General features: G+C 46.8%; 1 protein-coding gene across 2 annotated transcripts in view; it reads left to right on the top strand.

The window, feature by feature from the left end:
* LOC138489188 (sterol 26-hydroxylase, mitochondrial-like) overlaps nt 1–12,715 on the top strand; it is a 359,720-nt gene that overhangs the window by 231,268 nt on the left and 115,737 nt on the right. For both annotated transcript variants that reach the window (XM_069616853.1, XM_069616852.1), the window contains exon 2: nt 9,750–9,940. In XM_069616853.1, coding sequence (XP_069472954.1) covers nt 9,750–9,940 — 191 coding nt within the window. The remainder of the gene's footprint in view (nt 1–9,749; nt 9,941–12,715) is intronic.

The following is a 12,715-nucleotide window of genomic DNA, read 5'->3' as shown; positions in this document are numbered from 1 at the left end:
AGCATGGCTACCAATGCTTGCTGTGGTCAGGGGTGATCATGTAGTCGGTTAGCTCAGTCAGAAATATCCCCCCGCCCCCGCCCTTCTGGCACCAACTCTTGCATGTGAGCAATTGTGAGTGTGAGACCTTTTTATGCCCCACGTGTTCCCAAGATAGGGGGGCTTTTCGCATACTTTAGGTGAGCTGATATCAAAAGGTGATTCGAAGAAGAGAGGAGCGTTTTTCAGGCTACACATGTCAACATTTGGGGAGAAGAAAGGTTATTCCCCGTTTTGTGTGTGCAGACATTAATTTGTCAGTGTAACCCATGCATGCGCCATACACTAAACTAGGTCTGCTTTTTGCTGTCCACCCACATGGTTCGATGCACCAGCAGCAATGTGGGTAAATGGGAGAATCGCCTGGCAAGGTGCCCACGGATCCTACAGTCTTTTAGGGGTCTGAATACTGTGGGACAGCAGAGGGGGGCACTTGACTTGGCACTGGTCACCTCCTGCCCTCGTTCTCCAGATCCTATTAGCATTACACACAATGCTGGCATCTTGGTAATAGCTCACTGAACTAAGACTGCAAGTGGCAGTAGTAAGAGTTAGATGAGATGCGTAGAAATCCTAGAAGTGTAGTCCCTTGCAAAACAGTGGCACAAACACAGAGACAGCGGTCTATGGGCCCCCATACAGGCTGGTCATACCCCGGTGGGTCAGTACAGACCGTCTGGACCTGCAGTTGGCAAGCCTGTCCTAAGAGCAGGTGACCAAGGAACCATGTATGTGGACAGTAATAACTGAGTTTTCACATTAGAAGAATGATGGGAAATAGTCTGAAATAAATGGACACTGGATGGCCGTGTCTTTGAATGGACTGCAGTGTGTTTCAAAGGGAAGTGATTCAGCAGAGCATGGACTTTCCTGGGAGCCACCTAGTCTCCTCAAGACCCCCTTTGGACTGTTTGCTTGTTTTTCAGCTCAAATATAGCCCTGGTGTCCGACACCATTCTCCCTCTCGCTTATTGTTAACCTGTGCATAGATGCAAACTTTTCACAGTGGGCTCGAGGGTCACTTATGCGTTGCCCACACTTTCATGGCCCAAATGCTCAGATTTTGCAAAGCTACGCCCGCCTCACTAAAGGGGCAAAATGCACCGTGAACCCACCACATTGAGAGCAGTGGCATTAGAATTAGAAACGAGCAGTTTCTTTTTCTTTTCCTTTTTCTTTTGTTTTGTATTCATGTACAATACAGTCAGAATACAGTGCCATCAATAAAATGATGAAAAAGTAAAAGATAAAAGAATAATAACCGATTAAGTCATAATTGTCTAATCAACCACAGCTCGTTCCTTATGGATGCATGCACTGACCCAACTTCATTCCAGTAAGAATCTGGTCAAATGATAGATTAGTGGAGTGTTATTACCTTCCAGTTAGTATTTCCAGAAAGCACCAGCATCATTATCCGAAGATGGGCTCCCCACGGCACTCGAGGCCAGTGAAGCTTGGGGTTTTTAATACAGGGAGGGCCCTGCAGGAACAGAGCAGGTGCTTCCGTCTCCACTGCTCTCGCCCTGCACATCCGGCAAGTGTCTTTCACCCTGTCAACAGAAGTCCTAGCTCTGCCAAGTTACAATGAACTCTCATGTACTTTGCTCGTATACAGGCATTAGGGAACTCCTCTACATAAGTCGGTGCAGTGGAAGAAGAAATGCAGTCTCTACTAGAAGACTTCGAGCTAGATGTATCCGCTTTTGTTCCTTCCTATGCTAGACCCAGGGGAGTTGCTAGGTCTAGAAAAGACCCGGGGCTATGCTGATGTCGGAACTGTTGGGACTAGTAGGGGCTAGCTAGCCTTTTGGCTGTAGCTCCTGAGATTCTATCCGGGGCTACAACCAAAAGATCAGGGGCTATAGCCCCCTTAGCCCCCCCCCTAGCAACGCCTCTGGCTAGACCTCTGGACTTAAGCCTAGAATAAGATATAGGGTCAAGATTCAACCGATTGCACCATAATTGCCCATCTTTCTGAATCTCCACACAAGCACATTTCTTCAGGAACGTTACCATTGTTGTTGCTTCTTCCAGCAGCCAAGCTGCAAGATCATTGTAGCCAGAATCTTTCAGTTTCCAATAATACGACAGCCATCAATGAAGTTTAAGTGATTTCAAATGCCCAATTCCCCCAAAAGATATTCAACAGGAAGACAAGGGGGAAAGTTCACAATGGCTTCTAAACAGTGGCTCTCTAATTTAAGTCTTTCTCTCTCTTGTCACCCCAGACCTCGATCCCATACTGTACTTTAACAGCAATGTTCCTCTTCTAAATTGTAACTAGTGACGACAAAGAGTAACCCGCATGCTATGCAGCAAGGCACCCCCTTGTTGACACACCTCTACCCTAATGTTATCAAATTCGGAGTATGTTTGTCAGTAGTGACGCCTAGATAATTATAGTGAGGGACACACTCAACATGCTGCCCACTCAGTCTCCAAGTGAAACTAGAGTTGAGCCTTTTCCTTCCAGGCAGGAAGCATATGCCCTTTTCCTAATGTTAATTTTTAGATCAAAGAGTTTCGCATACTCTGTTAACTGGACTAGTTGGGCTTGCAGATCCAGAGGAGTGAGATTTAAAATAATAGGGTCATCTGCATAGCCCAGCCATGACATTTGAGTAGAGCCTAGTTTTATGTGGATGAGAATGAGTAGAGTCAAGCAATGAAGACAAATCCACTGTATACCAATTGAATAAAATTGGTGCCAGTATACATCCCTGCTTCAGACCAGAGTATGATATGATCATTTATAACATGCTTAATGCCTAGAGGTTTCTAAGCGCATACCCGGGGATCGAACCTGTGTTGCTCGTGTTGTCTTGCTTCCAAGGCGAGCACGGTGCCGCTGAGCTATCTATCCTCCCGAGACCGCAGGGAATCTGTCAATGTCCCCCTTTGGTAATGTCAAATCCAAACTGATGTATTTTGATGCAGGGAGGTGATGCTGGTCCGATAGCACAGGAGTAGAGCGCTCGCTTTGACATCCGTGCAGAGTCTGCTGATGCAGGTTCAAATCCCGGCAGGGCCAAACTCAGCCTTTCATCCTTCCAAGGTCAATAAATGAGCACCACACACCGTGGGTAATAATAAGCAGTGCTCAGATACCTGAGGGTTCAAAGCGCTATATAAAGGCTAAATTAGTATTATTATTGTCATCCGTTTTGAATGTCACTGGAGATGCCCCACTTATTAAGTTTGTGCCATAATTTACCTGTATTGACTGTATGAAATGCTGCACTGAAGTCAACGAAGGTCACATAAATTGGCTGCCTAAAAAAACTGCAAGCACTCTCAACAATAGTTGTTAAGACCATGGTATTGTCAAATGTAGAGAAGGATTTCCTGAAACCGGTTTCGTTGTATGGGAGAATTTGTTGTGAATTTACCCACTCATTAAGTTCGGCGAGCAGTACTCTAGCAGAATTCTTTGCCTGTGCCTCAAGCATTGCGAGGATGTGATACCTCTTGGGTTCATCTTGCTGGCCCTGCTTATAGACTGGAATGACAGTGCTCTTAGTCCATATCTCAGGAATGCAGCCAGTTAAGCTAATAGTATAAAATAACTGGTGTAATTGAAAACCAGTACAGTTTTCCTTTTTGTAACAGTGTTTAGTGGCGTAGATAAGTGTATTCGCCCCAATAGAAGTGGCAGTCCCTTAGTTGACAGTGGTTGGTGCGTAGTTTGCCAGACAAGCACTTCTTATTAGCATATCGCTCTGCATTATAGTTTTGAGTTACCCTTTATTAGGTATTGAGAAGTGCCTTGCGATCTTGGGGGAAACTGTTCTGGGAAGGTGGGCTGTTATGTTGATTTATACCGTGCACTGCTACCACACAGGGGCATTCTCCAGGCGCTCACGTGGCTGTGCAAGAAAAAGGACGGGGTTGGTTAGTGAGGGTAGAGTGATAGGATAGGTCCAGAACCAGGAGAAATTGGTCTCTGTGTGTATTGGCTTGCAGGTGGTTGATTGTGTGCATTGGCTTGTTGTAACCATAAGGGTAAGGCCAAATGCCTGGGTTGTTTTTCTATGTGAAAGTGTGTTATGTTGTGCGTCTGTGTGTTTTGTGTGTCTATTGGCTGGTATTTAAGGTTGTGGTTGTGCACTGGCTTGTTGAATCCGTATGGGTAAGTTCGAGTGTCCGGGATTGTTTGCTGTATTGTTGAGTGTGTGGTTGTGTATATTTTGCCTAGTCCAGTGGGCATGTATAGTACTTGGGTGGTGTGTTGGAAGGGAGCAAGTGCAGCGTTGTTACTACATTGGTTCCTCTCTAAATTCTTCTAGCTAGCTAATTTACAAAATTCTATCTAATGTGATGCATGACTAATCTTCACAAACCTATCTAGTGGTGCGCATGGTTAATTTCACAATCTAGCTGTGGCTCGTGGCTAATCTTCAAAGATCTATCTAAATGTGACGCATGGCTAGTCTTCACAATTCTATCTAAGTGTGACATGTGGCTAGTCTTTGCAATTGCTAGATGCAGAATATGGCTACTGTAGAGCAGCAACTGTGTATCCCGCCCCCCTAATTCCCCTGTATTGGAGACATGAGATCGTGCCATGGCTAACACCAGCCATAATACCAATACCACAGCGAGTGTTTGAAAGAAGATATCCTTTGAGACAACCCCACCGAATGTACCCTTGACGTGATGACCACTTACAGGAGGAAAACCCTGAAGGAGTATGAAAAATGACCTAAACGGGTGAACTGATGACGTCATAGAAAAGTATGCACGACGTCTCGAGACAGTAGCTGAAGATGATGTATGGATCCTAGAGGGCTAATGGTGAAGTAAAGGATCAAGTGAACTCAAAGAAAAAGATTACACGTGCACAAAATGCTACAGAAATCAACTGTTCAATGAATGTACAGATGCTGAAACGCAAGGTAGACTAAGTCACCAGAGAAGCTAGCTATGAGTAGTAAGTCTCAGATCCTTTCTTGTCAATGACCGAAGAGCGGGGAAAAGATGAGGATACTTTGTGTCAGAGTGGTCGTGTGTAGCAATAAAAACGTTTTTTGAAGGTTTCCGAACACTGGGCCATCCAATTAAATGCAAATAAATGCTTATTGAACAACAGATAAAGCGCAAAAGAATAATAAGCAAAACTAATGAATATTGAATACCAAACTGAATCCAAACCTTTTTTCTAATCGGAAGCAAGGCATTTTTAAGCCAAACCAAGAACAGAAATACAAATTCAAATAATATATGGTACATTAAATTAATGGAATGAATACAGCTTTAAAGAACAAATAAACCACAGCAGGTTGAGTTCTAAATTGAATGTGACTTTAAGAAGCCTACAAACAAAAGGTGTTGCAACTTGAACTTTGGAACTTGTTACATACATTTTGGGGACGGGAAGGCCATCCTGATTGAGACTATTTCCTTTCAAGTCTATGGAGGATAACTTTCAGACTTCTTTGTGGAACTGTTTTACCCTTGGGGAAGTGGGCTGAACGGAAGCTGTGAGCTGGAAGAAGCTTTGAAATTTGGTTTAAACGCTGTTTTCTTTTTGGTCACTACAAATAGTACAGATTTAGTTGTGAGGGTAAGTATAGGTTTTGAACACAGATTATTCAGTTGAATCCTTTGATTGAGACTTTCCTTAGTTTTCTTTAGGTAGGGAAGTCCCACCTTAGCATTGGGCAGGTTAGGCCTTTTTCCATACTGACATTTAAGTTAATAAAAGTGGTTATTGTGACACTTCTCTGTCTGTGTCCTTCTTCATGATGCCATCAAATTACCTTAAACAAATAGGCTATGTTATAATAGGTATTAAGAGTGGTGGGGTTATAATTGAGTACAGTAATGGCTGTACTCCCTGCCCACACCACACTTACCGTATCAGTCACCGTAGGTAGTCTGCGTCAGGTGTCGTAGGTGAACACAGAGTGGAACTGTTTAATAGGAGGTTGCCCTTTGCATCTGGCCCTTAGCCATAGGCTGCCTGTGCAAGGCTGCCCTGGGTTCCTCAAATAAGAGGGCAGTCTTTAACGGGCCTAGCCAATCACAGGGAGGTGGGGGCAGCAAGAGGGCAGGAGGACTTACAAGGGAGGGGTCTTGGAGGGGGTGGAAGCAGAGGGAGCAGCTTGGGGCTGGGAAACAAGGGAAAACAAAATGAACAAAATGGAAAATAAACGCAATAAAATGGAGAGTGCAGAGGTGGGACACACACCTAGCCAGGATGGTGCAGCAGAGCCCACTTTCATGGTCCTTCTGCAGATGAAAAGACCCTCCTGGTAACATAGCTAGCAGGGAACCTGATTTGCAACGGGCCCAGCCAGTTGCAGGGAGGTGGGGTCCCCAAGAGGGCATGGGAGGATTAACCGGGGAGAGATCCAGGAGGGGGTCGGGTATTTAAAAAGGTGTGTATAAGTCTGCAAGTGTGGGTTCGTTGGGTGAGAACAGGAGGTGGTGGAGGACATCGGAGAGAAAAGTGGAGGTGAGAGCATTTGGAGTGCAGAGGCTATTGTTAAGGAGGGGTGTCTGTGGAGTGTTTGTGTAATAGAGAGGAGTGTGTGAGTTTTAGAGGTAGGTTAAGAGTAGTGGTAGCGGTGGAGGCAGTGGTAGTAGTTGGAAGTAAGTAGGAAAGTAGTGGAAGTAGCAAGTGAAGGAGATAAGAGGTAGGGCGGTAGTCAGTAGTAGAAGGTGTGTGCAGGGAACGATATTCCTGAGTGTCCCCAATTGTCTGAACAGGGGTTAGCGAGAGTGGTGAGCAGGGCACAATATCCCTGGGAGTCGAGAGAGGGAAAGACAGTGGAAAGGTAGGGGTAGTAGCAGAGTGAAAATTGTAGAAGAGAGAGCGACTGGGATAGTGACAGTGAGTGGGAGTAGCTATTGGTATAGAGTTAAACAGAGCTGGGAACTAGAGGAACAGTAAGAGGTGGGGAGCAGAGTGAGAGGAAGGAGGGAAAAGAATAACAGAGGTAGAGGGCTAGTTGGAAGTACAAGCAGTAGTAAGAATAGGAGTAGGAAAGGAAGCAAGCTCAAAGGGTGGAGTGAGTGGTTGGAGGGAGCGTGGTGTGGTGGGAGGAGACCAATTTAAGAGGCTGATATAGCAAGGGGTTGGGTATGAGAAGGTGTGAAAGGAGTGAGCATGACGCAGGGCAAAAAAGGATCCATTCCCTATTCCCTGAGGCTACTAAGCGGGAATAGGAGAGGGAAAGTTAGAAGATCCCTAGGGAGTCAGCTAGCCAATGATTTAGGGAAAACACCATTAGGCCAGAAAGCTAAAGATCGATGGGGGCTACTCTTGCTAGTGCTACTAACATCCTCGATAGGGATGTCTGGGTTTGTGAGGTGGGACAAGGCTGGGGTAGACCAGCAAGAGAGGGCCGGCCCAAGCTGCAAATATCCCAAGCCCCGCTACACCCATACACCCTTGACACAAGAGCTATGACTATCCCATCTACAGGGAATTTTAATAAACACCCTTGAACTCTATATATCGGAGTCAGCTTGGTTTTTTGTGGCGGGCCGCTCTGTCACACTGTCTTTTGCGCTTGCATCTTGGGGGTATGGGGCGGCAGAGGGCTAGGACAGGACCCTCCCAGTTATCAGAGGAGGGGGCCCCACCCCTAAAAGATGCCTTTCTGGTATTGGTCCTGGAAGCGTCAACACCTAATCTGGTAAATTACTGACACCTCTTTGTCAATAGGAGTCCAGTGCTTCTTGCTGTTTCAGAGCTGGGTGGGTGGGAGGGGGATCTATTTTGCTATAATGTAGGAGGCGGGCGGCTGAGTGTTTTTCCCAGTCAGCTTCCATTGCTGGATGGGGAGCCAGTGGTGAGCTGAGAGTGCCGGGGTGATGTGGTCTCTTAGTCGAAGTCCCATATTGCTGTCGTCTTTGGCAGTCAAGCATAAAGCCTACCACTATAGTGCAATCGAGATTAGGCTGGAACTGTCACCACTTCCTTTTTGTGGCCTACTGCCAGCTGGGGAGGGACCACTTTTATGATGATTTCTTGGAATTGAGAATTCTGAGTTGGCGCATTAACTCTTGAACCAAGTTTCATTGGGAAATGGTTGCATTTTCTCTTTTGTCCGTCATGCCATTGTTTCTTCAGATAGCTGTAAACTTCAATAAAACATTGTTGAGAATGGTTGCTCCATTGGTAAGAATGGATTTTCTGCACCTTTGACTGTATGTGGGTGAGACAGTCTGTGACATTGTGCTTTTTTTCTTGGTTCTCTATTAAGACTAAAAAGAGGCTGGGTATCGTCAGTATAGAGTTTTAAGTTTTTGTGAAACTATTTCGATCAGGGATGCCAAGGCTTGCATGTAGTCATTGAAAAACCAAGAAGACAAGGATGGTCTTTGTGTAAGACATCACAGGTGTGTGTGTCTGTGTGTGTAGTTATGATCTGAAATTTTCAGTTGTGGTCTGTGCTCTACAGTACTCCAAGATGGCGGCCCACCATTCAAGTTGGTCGTCCCTTTAGCCCATTGAGTGAGGCAAGTGGTCTGAGGACTGCGGGATGAACAGTGCCGTACACAACCTTTGTGTCTCATTGTGGCAGGACCCAGGGCTGGTTATTTAAAGCATTGTGATGGTCCACCTTGATGCCAATTAAAGTTAATTTGAGCAATAATCACCCCCACAGAATCACAACCCTCCTCCGCCCGGGCTTCAGCATTGGCCAGGGGGCCCAAGTTATAGGCCCAAGGGGTATGGGGGAGCCGATGCGGGGTGGCAGGGAGAGGGCTGGAACATGGCAGGTGGATGTGAGCAGTGCACAGCTAGCTAGCCCTGAATACCGGGTAAGATCGTTCTTTTCAGCCTCGGTTTGGAGCAACCTGTTTGCCTGCCGCAGCCAGCTCCGGATGCTGGTTAGATTGTCAGTCATGGAATAGACGGCTGGCTTCATTGTGATTTTGAAGCTGTCGAGGTGCTATACATTGTAACATTTTAGCACCTGGCGGAGTAGCCAACTAAGAAGGTTGTCCAGTCATGGAATAGACAGCTCCCTTCATTGTGATTTTGAAGCTGTCGAGGTGCTATACATTGTAACATTTTAGCACCTGGGCGGAGTAGCCAACTAAGAAGGTTGTCCAGATCGCAGGGTAAATTTAATGATCTCAGCCCGCATTTTGAGCATCCTGATGGCTGCTTCCCCTGCCACGCCATCTCACTTCACTCAGGCCTATAACTTGGGACCCTGGGCCGTTACCACCCTGTGAAGCCCCCAGAACGGGAGATTATTGCTATAGTAATGTTAGCGTGGCCGTTGTGAACTATGGGCCGCAGAGGGCATTAACTACTGTTACAAAGCTTGATGTGTCTCTCTCGTTCTCAACCTTCTGGCTCAATGCTCAGTGTCTGCCCTAGCCAACATTCTACCAGGGCAATGCTCACTGCAATGTTCTGAGCATCTTCAGCTGGTCTGTTGTTTATAACTTACTTTGAATCTGTTTTTGTGGATTAGCAATCTTATTATGGCATTACAGGCCTGTACATATTTGTGTATTCCCTCCCCTGCCCCAAGTATGGAAGGCAGCAGCAATATGAGAGATCTAAAATAATATTTTTACTAGTATATTTTTAGTAGCGGTACCCACCGGCATTGCCCAGGTCTACCCAGGTCTGTAGCTGACATGCACGTGGATTTTAGATGTTATATTACTCCCCCCAAATGTTGGATCCACGTTCTAAATATGTCAACATGTGTCAAAATTGTGTTTTATTCTTGTAGCTCATTCAGAAACAGATGTATGGACCAATATGGAAGACCACCATTGGGCAATACCGGACTGTCAACATCGCTAGCCCAGAGATTATGGAAAAGCTTCTGAGACAGGAGGGGAAATACCCCATGAGGTGTGACATGGCCCTCTGGCGAGAACACCGGGACATGCGCCAGTTGGCATATGGGCCACTGACCTTGTAAGTACCGTCAACCAGTGTCTTCTTCAAATGCCATTGATGTTGCACAGAAATTGACATGCTTCGTAAGATCAGAGATGTCGACATGAAAGGGGGCATGATTGACGTAAGGGCATCAGATGTAAAAAGTGAACATGGTATTACATTTCTAAATGTTTTTATTTTGGGCTACTAGGTGTTGCTTGCGACACCTATGAGCCGAAACTATTGTATTAGAGTACAGATAGGCAGGAATGGCATATAAGGAGGGACACACAGTCTGTAGGTGCTTGGTTATGTGCTCACCCATTGCCTGGCCATGGCCATGCTAATCCCTATGGCCATTCCCACCCATTCCTCCCTCTGCCCGCCCAAACCACCTCCTCATGGGAACTCTTTTTAGCTCACTTTAATTAAGCCTTACCATCAGGCTTTGAATTCAAAGTGCCTGCCAGTGTGTTTTCAAAGCATTCTTCGGAGGGTTGATGACTTAATTGGAGTTGTAAACTCGCTACTGGTGTAATAAAAATGTCTTAACCAGGCCTGCCTTCAGCCACGCGATTTATAAGCACTCTGCGTGTCCTTCACTGAAGTCTTGTTTAAAACCAGCATTGGTAAAGACAGCGTTTTTGGCTTGTGCATACGTTTTAAGCTGTCGCCAGGCACTGCTATTAGCTGCCCAGGTACTCGCACCATTTTGTCCCTGCTACCAACAAGAGGTACTTAGTACCACTACGGCGGTGCCTGGCAGGTGCCGTTGCCAGGTCTACACAAAAGCCCAGATTGTTGGCATTGCCACTGCTCGTTTAAATTAGATTGGTCTTCAACCTTGCCCAATTGCTACACTAGTGTGGCACCAATGTGTCAATTGATGTAAGACATCGCATACACGCCCCTGGGGGGCTAGGGGGAGATTGGGGTCTGGGGAGTGGGAATGCGGCATGTGCGAGGAATGATGAATGCAGGTGGACCTGATGCTTGCAATCAAGGTACTGTGCTGGTGTGTGTATTCCTGCAAAAGCATAGACCGCCAGCCTTGATGTATCTTTTGCATGTGGTTTGTCTTGAAAGCTGTAGAGGAGGAATGGTGCCACTGCACATTGTATGTGGCATGGATGCTAGCAACATGCTCTTCTGAGGCCAAAGGTCAGGAAGTCCCTCCAACACGCCCATTTGAGAATCTTCATTTTGCTTCTATGTTAACGGTAGCACTATACCCTTACCAGCTCACTTGCATAAGTTGATTGTGTAGAACATTGCAGGGCCCTTTAGAGAGTCCGTTTCTGCTTATTGCGCAAAATGCTTTGACCTAAGGGCGGGCCCCGTTTCAACGTATGCACTAATAGTATGCGTTGAAATGGCCATCTCTGTATTGGGAAGCGGTGAAGACAGTGGGTGTGTAGGCTCCTTTACAGTCTTATGCCACTTGTCCCCACCCTACCGCAAACATGTGGGGGCCAGAGGCCCCCTGCGTGGATTCATGTGGCGCAGGACGATAGCTCAGTGGCAACGCGCTCCTCTTGGAAGCAAGACAACGCAGAGCAACACAGGTTTGAATCTTTGGTCTGAGCAGTTATAAAATATTACTTTGTGATGGCCAGATCTGTATTGGGGAGAGGTGAGGCCAGTGGGTATATAGGCTACTATGGAAAGCCTGCCTTATGCCACTTATCCCCGCATGTTTCACCCTTCAGCAAACATACAGGGGCACAAAGGCGTTGGTAGAGGGTTGCCGAGTGGGCTATAGCCCCCGGTATTTTTGTTGTAGCCCCGGAGAGAAGCTGAGGGACTGCAACCAAAAGGCTGGCTAGTCCAGACAGTCCCAACATAAGCATAGCCCCGGATCTGGTCCAGACTCAGCAACACCCCTGTGAGGGGCAAGTAGCGCCTTACAAGGCTTCAGTGACTGTATGATTGAATGTTTTCCCTGCAGAACACCAGTTGGAGTCATCTGGAGATGGGGCGTTCACTGAGCCATGTGTACATGTCAGTCCTGGAGTGCAAATTGATTTGTCCAACTGGAGACTCCATGTTGGGGCTGCAGCCTACTGCATTTTCGGTTTACAGATAACAGGGGAATGTTGGCTAGTCTTGGGTTGAGCAGAATATGCATATCATGAACACAGTCTTCCCTGAGTATTTTGCAAAGCCCAGAAGTAAAGGCTGGTTCACAACTCCAAAGTCATTCCCTGCTTTAGGGCTATGTTCATTGGGAAAAGTTGGCACTAAGCCTACGTCATTGTGAATTGGAGAGCTTGAGACTGGCATGGCCTGCTGGTACGTTCACGCCACATTGCGTTCCGTAAAAGTAGACCCTAATTATAGATGGGGCGGTTGCCATTAGCTACTCAATACCCCCCACCTCGGACCAGGGATCCTGACGACCAAACTTCCCTGGTAGTTAGACTGCATCCCTGCCACTGGACACTGGGCATGGAAGGGCGAGTCAGGTTCCAATTATATTTACATGGGAGCCTAGGCCCAGAGGCGTGTCCAGAGAGGGAGAAAGAGAGAGAGAGAGAGCGAAAGAAAACACACTCCATGCCACCCCTGCATAAGTCAGTGCCCCACCTGTGCCACCACAGTCAAGAGCCGGTACACGCCACTGCCTAGGCTGTGCCTGCAGGCGGGGATATGTCAAATGACGCACCTCCCAGGTCTGCTAAAGACAACCCGGAATGCCCACTGTTCTAGTTTGTCAGAGCAGGAACTGTCCTGTGTGCTCTTAGCTTCAGTGCTCCCAAAAGATCGAATGGCTCTCTGCCTTCCTGACGGCCGCCTCCTGAGGAGCTCTGA

Source organism: Ambystoma mexicanum, chromosome 9, assembly GCF_040938575.1.
Source record: "Ambystoma mexicanum isolate Mex_15411 chromosome 9, UKY_AmexF1_1, whole genome shotgun sequence".
NCBI lineage: Eukaryota > Metazoa > Chordata > Amphibia > Caudata > Ambystomatidae > Ambystoma > Ambystoma mexicanum.
Note: the sequence above shows the minus strand (reverse complement) of the source record. Positions and strands in the feature narration are given on the sequence as shown.